The 7739-nt window shown below is 33.0% G+C and overlaps 1 protein-coding gene across 1 annotated transcript; it reads left to right on the top strand.

Annotated features, from left to right (window-relative positions):
• The first annotated feature begins 5490 nt into the window (after positions 1-5490).
• LOC111405581 (WD repeat-containing protein RUP2-like) lies at positions 5491-6982 on the top strand. The gene has a single exon (XM_023034529.1). It carries the CDS (start codon positions 5643-5645, stop codon positions 6867-6869), a length of 1227 nt encoding a protein of 408 aa, XP_022890297.1. The 5' UTR covers positions 5491-5642; the 3' UTR covers positions 6870-6982.
• The last annotated feature ends 757 nt before the right edge of the window (positions 6983-7739 follow it).

Genomic DNA, 7739 nt, shown 5'->3' with positions numbered 1-7739 from the left:
TACCAGATTTGGTGCAATAAGGATGAGGGTTCACATGAAACTTTATGCTAAAATTTCAAGATTCTCAAGACGTAGTACATGGATGGTACACCACTAAAAAGAATGTGAAAAATCTGTATGTGTATGCATATAAAGAGAAAGAAATGTGAAAATAAATGTTATTTTACGTGCCAAGGTCTTTTCGTGAACAAAAAGATTTTTATTTTTTGTTATAATACATGGTCACAAGGTGATTGCAATGAACACTTGAATAATGTTAATCTGTTTTGTGATTTCTCTGCTTGCGTGGGTTTATCAATGGTTAGATTAGCTATTTCTAGTAAACCATCTACTGTTCAAATAATCTTCACCGATATCCACTTTGGCCTTGTTTGGCCCTTATTAAAATTTTAATGCATTTTTCTCTTTCTTTTTTTTTAACCACACATTTTTCAATAAGATAATATTACACGTAAACTAAAAACTTTTCCTTATTTTTTAACCACACATTCTCCTAAAAAATTACTATTCCAAAATATATTATTTCCAAAATCTCATTATAATGGGGGGCCAAACATAAATGTTCTTCCTTCTAGATGAGTTTATTCCTAACTTGAGGATGATCAAAATATTGGAATAGTAGCAGATTATTTTTATGCTTTCCTCGTAAGTATGAAAAAAATTATTGTAATGATTCTTATTTTCCATCAAGATTTATTCATTTTTTAACAAAACTCATTCTTACAGCAGCGGCCACATCTTCCTGTTCGCCCAATCCCTTCTCAGCTCTGTTGCAAGAATTTCAGGAACAAGGAATATTGATTTGTATTAAATAGTTGATAAAAAAGGTCAATCTTGAGATTTTTGGGGGCCTTAGACCAATTTCGAATATGGGACCCTATATATATATATGTGTGTGTGTGTAAAAATGCATGTAAAATAAAAAATAAAAAAATTTGGGGCCCTCACTGAAGTGGGGTCTTAGACGATTACTTACCCCACCTACAGTCTGGGCTGGCACTACTAATAATGTGGTGCTTTAGTCTCTGTGTTTCATAGTTTTTGTATTGATTCCGGATTGCTGTATTTCTTGGACGTTTAAACTTGTCAGTAAGAAATTATGAAAGTTGTCTGTGTTAGTTATTTAAAGTTGGAATTGAGTGAACTGGCCACCACTTGACGCTTAATAGTAGTATATGAATTGTATTGAAGGATGAAAATAATATTGTAGTAATACGTATTTTTCTTTGAAGGAGCGTAGGTGATTAAAAGATGTGCCTTTGATGTCAAGTTGCTAATTGAGATGTTAATTCCGCTCTCTTTGTATAGGTTGGGAAAGGGCCAGGTAGATTACCTTTGGAAGCTAAGTTGAAGATCTCGGTGATCTTGGGAGTGGTTGTTACAGACAGTTAATCACCGAGCCCAAACTAAGTAACCCAAATCAAACAGACCTATAATTGTTTTGTTTGTGTTGGTTCAATATGACAAATTATGAAACAGAATTAATTGTTTGCTTTCGGGTTGGCCTTGAAACCGAATCAATCCAACCCAACCCAACGCAACCCACTCCTCAACATAACTCATAATGGAGAAATTCAAGTTATTCAATACTAGAAGACCAATGACTCAAATGTCACAGAAAATTTCGTAGGGGATCCAAGTGGCTTGCTTCCTTTAAAGAGGATGAGGACCTCTAGTGTTAATTTATATAGATACACAAGGGCATATATAAAATAATAATAATAATAATAATAATAATAATAATAATAATAGTAATGTTATTTGACATTGGTGGTGCTAAACACTGATCTTTTTCGTACTAAGATCGACTGCGTTCAATTGACTTAACTAAGGCCTGTTTGGGAGCGATTTTTTCTCCCAAAAAAATTGATTTTTTGATCGTTATTTCACTATTCTAGCCGTCATATTTGATTTCTTCTCTCACAATTAGATCCTACTTTTCTCCTAACGGTCAAAAAATAATTCTCAAAATCATTCCCAATCAGGCTCTAAACAAGTTGTAATTTTTTAATTTTAATGCATATCGTAAGTTTGAATTTATCAACCTAATTCAATCCAGCCCCTTCCTTTTCAGGGGGGAAAAAAACCATCTTTTCACCATTAAAAAAAATTGAAAAACCAAATTTTACAAGTTCAAATTAATTCTCCATGAGATTATTTCAAGTCGAAGCATACCAAGACTTACCCAAACCATGACAGAAAATTCAAACTAATTTTATAATCGAACCGTGCTCATCTGTACACGAAGCACGACAACTGTCGGTTCATAGAAATTATGTTGCCATACCCCCATTTGAGTATTCCCTGCCTTGTCCATCAAAGTGCATTTCGGTAATTAACCACTACCCGTATTTTTTTCTTCTTTTGTGGTGGATAAAATACATGTGAATTTGAGTACAATCTCATTTGAGCCATCAAAATTTATTTTCAACCACACATTTTTCAATAAAATAATATTACACATAAATCAAAAATCTTTTCTTTATTTTAACTACACATACTCAAAAAATCACTATTTAAAAATACATTTTTCCTCTCAAAATGAGACTCAAACGAGATATCTATCACAACAAAATTGGTTTTCATGACAGCCGATGGTTCTAATTGGGTCCCATTATATATCTTATCTATAGGATAATAATATCTTGAAAATTGAATTGAAATCCTATATATGATAGAGACACACGTTGGCCAACAAGAAGCCACATGCTTGCTTATAATACCATTCTATCTTTAACCTAAAAATAGAAAATTATTTAAAAAGGGGTTCTCAGACGTCTACAATATGTGGGACATTCATAACAACTTGATACCGTTTAAATTTTTGATAATAATTTGATTGAAAATGATACAACCTTCTCACAAAATGTGGGGCCTGCAATTAAAATAATCGCGATCCCACCTATACATGTGAAAGAGGTGTCAAAAGTATTGTATTTATAGCATTTCTCTAATTTGATGGAGCATTTATTACGTACTAGTCAAAATTGAACGTGCATTGTACGATATTTTAAAATACTTTATAAGTTACGTAAAATTAATATTTAGTATCAATTTGTTAGAGGATTTGATGAGTTTTGGACGAATTAAAGAAAATAAAATTTTGCATAAAAATTTACAAGAAGAAAATTGTACTCTCAAAACTCATTTTCTATGATTCAAAATTTTTGTAATGATGAAATATTATAAATGAGTAATCTTTTTATATTACATTTGATACATAAAAGTTAATTATTAATACATAAATTTAAACACCCATTAAAATTTCTAGATACATAAATATGAATAAATTCGTCTATAATAACTCTAGATTCATGTAATTCATCAAATGAAAATTCATTGAATCTAGATTAATGTGAATATTAATTCATTGAGAATTAATAACACAAATTTCATAAACGACAATAATAATGTAGTATTTATTACATATCGAAAAACGAAAAGTAATGTGTTATTGAAATAATTAAACTGTAGGGAGTTAAAATCGTTCAAAAAATGATTCTCTGCTGATGTGATATATATTTTAATATATATTATAGATTATAGATATACAGATAAAAAGGAGGTTGTGCCGTATAGATTATACTGTTGTCAATCTTCTCTAAATGTCTTATTTTAATAGTCCACTATGAAAATCTTTCTGAGCTTTAAAGAAGTTTGGTAACAATTTTACTCTATATTTTTACTATTTATCATCAACTCAATTGTTATGCAATACATTCTTGTTTTTTGCGGTATTTAACTCAGTTACTTCATGAAAATAACAAATCAAGTCTCGTAACTTCGTTTAATCTAATGTTGTTTCTATAAAAAAACAAACAATGATATTAATTTTTTCAACAATATTAAACTGTTGGAATTATTTTATTCGTTACTTTTTAAAACTGTATTATTAAGATCGTATAATTTGCCTAAACAAGATATTTTTCAAGTCTACCAATTTGAACTCCAACTAACAAGTTTGAACATTATTTTTCATAAAATTCATTCTTGCCACTATTTACAATCTATTATTGCATCTATTTATTGGCGTTTTAATAACTGAACTCAACAGGTCGATTTTACTATAAAAAAATGGAAACTTGTGTGAAAATCGAATTGGTTATAGTTTAGAAACTTTATATTCAAACAACAAATAAATACAATAATGATATTATAGTTTATCTTCTCTAATTCGAACCATTAAAATCTAATAACTTCTTCTCATACAAATAATAATTAATAAAATAAAAAACATATATATACCATAATGTTAAAACATGGACAAGATCGATGTCTTGGGATACACCCAACCATATGAAACAAGTTGGATTCACATTTATTGGTGAGTTAGGTAGTTTCGACCCACTTGTAGAGAGGCAAATTGAGAGAGAATATTTAAAGGGACCAAAGGTCTGGCTTAGACCACACCACGTAAGACTGGCTTCGAACAACCTATGTCCACATCATTTGGGCGTAGACTTGAGGTACAGAAACAACCACCATTTCTCTTGTTCCTCATCCACTTATATTACAATATCATAAAATATATACAAGTTTCCAATTCGTTTTTTTGTTTTTTTTTTCCTTAATTAATGTGTCGGGTAAAATACCCAAAAACCCACCTTTTGAAAACTTGCAATAATTAGTTTTGTTTGCGATTAAAATCGTCGAACCGTCTCATTTAAAAAACGAGTTATTAAATTTAATTAGAAAATTATTTTCTTACTCTATCCCGTGTATAATGCTTTTGCTCATCTCACAAAGAAAGATTTTCGAAAAGCAATAACTTTTAGATATTAAAATTATATTACATTCAAGAGGAAAATAGTCTCAAATTCTCAATTCATATTTTCTATTGATAGGATGGTGGGCCCGCATCGCTTTTCAAAATTAGCAACTCATTTTTACGTTTCCCAGTTTTTATATATTTTCTCAATTCATATTTTCTATTTATATGATGGTGGGCCCGGATCACTTTTCAAAATTAGCCACTCACTGAATCTTGCCATAATTTCCTTATCAGGTTGCCAAAATATGTTTCTTTCATGAATAGTCATTCATGTCTAGATAAAAGCTGGTGAATTATGAATCAAGATTAAAGCATTTCATGTAAAATCCTCACTTCTACTCCCAGTTTCATCCTTTACTACCTATTCAATTAGATGGTAGTGTCACTACTTATAGGGGTGATATATATATATATATGAATAAAGATATTTATACATAATTTTTTATACACAAGGGTATCCCATCATCTCACATGGCGTGGGGTCCATTCGAATATTTTATTTGAGCGGGCCCCACCCACTTGATATGATGAACACCCCTATGTATCAAAAATTGTGTATCCCTAGCATTTTTCACGATATATATTTAGTTACATGTGCACAAAAATATATACGGATATATAAAAGAGGGCATTATTGTTATAAATGAAAATGTTAGGGGCAATCATGGAAAATTTGTTATTTTTAAAATGAAATAGAAGGAGAATATATCGGATAAAAGGTATAATAATCAAACTTATCAATTTGATACATGGATACACAGGTTAGGTTCCATAATCCAAAGAGCCTTTCATTGGTTGGAAAGCCAAATAAACTCCCAACTTTTTTCTCCTCTGCTACCCAAGAGTCGCATCAATTACATATGAATGGGCAATGAAAAACTTTTCTTCCCATTTTCTGCATCAAAACCAAGAAGAACCCAACAAAGAAATCCCAGAAACAGGACAAGGATTCGGAAAAGAAGGAAAGCAACAAGAGGAAGAAAGATCCAGGTGTGAGTGGGAATTCAATCTTTCAACCGTAGTTTCTTCCTCCGCTATTAATGGAGGAGTTGTTTCTGATACACTTGGCGTTATAGAATTCGACCCCAGTGATAGTTTTTTAGCCACTGGTGGAAAAGCAAGAAAGATTCGAATTTACAGTGTGAAATCCCTTTTGCCATGTGAAGAGATTTCAAAAATTAACGGTGTAACATTGCTGGATCATGCTACTGCGTGTGATTATTATATATGTACTCCTGCGAAGCTCAGCAGCCTGCGGTGGAAGCCCGGTTCTGGTGGGCGGTTCCTGGGATCGGGTGATTACGACGGTGTTGTGATGGAATATGATCTTGAGAGAAGAGTGCCTGTTTTTGAGAGGGATGAGCATGGCGGGAGACGGGTATGGAGCATGGACTATTCGCATCGGGATCCCATTTTGGGTGCATCCGGGTCGGATGATGGCACCATGCAGATGTGGGACCCACGTTGTGGCGACGGAGGGAAGTGCTTGGCGGCAGTGCAACCGAATACCACCGCGCCCAGCCCAGTTTGTTGTGTAGAATTCAATCCGTTCGGCGGCGCATTGGTGGTGGTGGGTTGTGCAGATAGCAAAGTCTACGGCTATGATATAAGAAGAATGGCTGACCCCTTGTTTGTATTTGATGGGCACCAAAAGGCAGTAACATACATTAAATTTCTTGATTTTCAGACTATTATAACTTCCGCCGTTGATGGCTGCTTGAAGATGTGGAATTCTGAAAATAATCAGATTATCCGAACGTACAAAGGCCACACAAACAGCAGAAGATTTGTGGGTTTATCAGTTTGGAGGGGTGGAGGATTATTATGTTGTGGCTCAGAAAATAATCAAGTTTTTGTGTATGACAAAAGATGGGGTGAGCCCATATGGGTTCAGAGTTTTGAACCGATGGATGCAGCTGCCACAGGCGATGGCGGTGACGGTGGCGGTGGCGGTGGACAAGGATATGACCGGAGTTTTGTTAGCAGCGTTAGCTGGCGACAAACCTGGGACGACCGCTGCACACTGGTGGCTGCAGGGGGTTCAGATGGGATTTTAAAAGTATTTGAATGCATAAAAAAAAAGGAGACGCAGTATTAAAATGAGTATAAAGACTAACAAATTTTCATGAATTTATTTGTTTTTAGCAATTTCTTTACTCTTTATTTTGGTTTGTTTTCTCCACTAGACGTGCATTTGGGTTTCTTAGTGCATTTAATTTTCTCCTTTATGCCTATGAGTAGGACTGTCAATGGATCGGATCTGTTTAAATTCGATCCAATCCATTTAGAGTAATTATCCGATTCGATCCGATCTGATAATCTGACGATTATTTGAAGGGAAAAATTCACAAACCATGTTTTAACTATGCACAATTCAAAAATCATATGTTAAGTTTAATTATGCAAAAATCGAGTTTTTATTTAATTAATTAAAAATATTTATTAAATAAAGATAATAACGTCACATTTATACAATTAATGGTCACATATTCATAATTATAGGTCACAGATTTATTTACCGATCACATATCATCAAATTAATTGGTCACAGATTATTTCGCGATTACAAATCAAAAATTTTGTAGATTACAAATTATTTCGAAGTTATAGATTATTCAAATTACAGGTCACAGTTTGTTAGTCACAGATTATTTTTTAGTAACAAATTATCAAATTTTAAGGTTACAGTTAAATAATTAGTCACAAATAATAAAATAATTGGTCACAAATAACAAAATAATTGGTCACGTATGCCAAACACCCAACTTTGATGCTGATTCACCACAAATTTTTGGTCACAGACTCACAGGCACCTAATTAGTTGGTCACAAACGCCGCCACCACCTAAAAAACACAACAAAACATGCTGAAAAATCACACGAACACAACCACCACTGACATCGCACCAGAAACATCATCGCACATAATCAACACCTCACCAGCACCTCCAAAACAACCGTCGCAGATC

The sequence above is a fragment of the Olea europaea genome, chromosome 12, assembly GCF_002742605.1.
Source record: "Olea europaea var. sylvestris chromosome 12, O_europaea_v1, whole genome shotgun sequence".
NCBI classification, from domain to species: domain Eukaryota; kingdom Viridiplantae; phylum Streptophyta; class Magnoliopsida; order Lamiales; family Oleaceae; genus Olea; species Olea europaea.
Note: the sequence above shows the minus strand (reverse complement) of the source record. Positions and strands in the feature narration are given on the sequence as shown.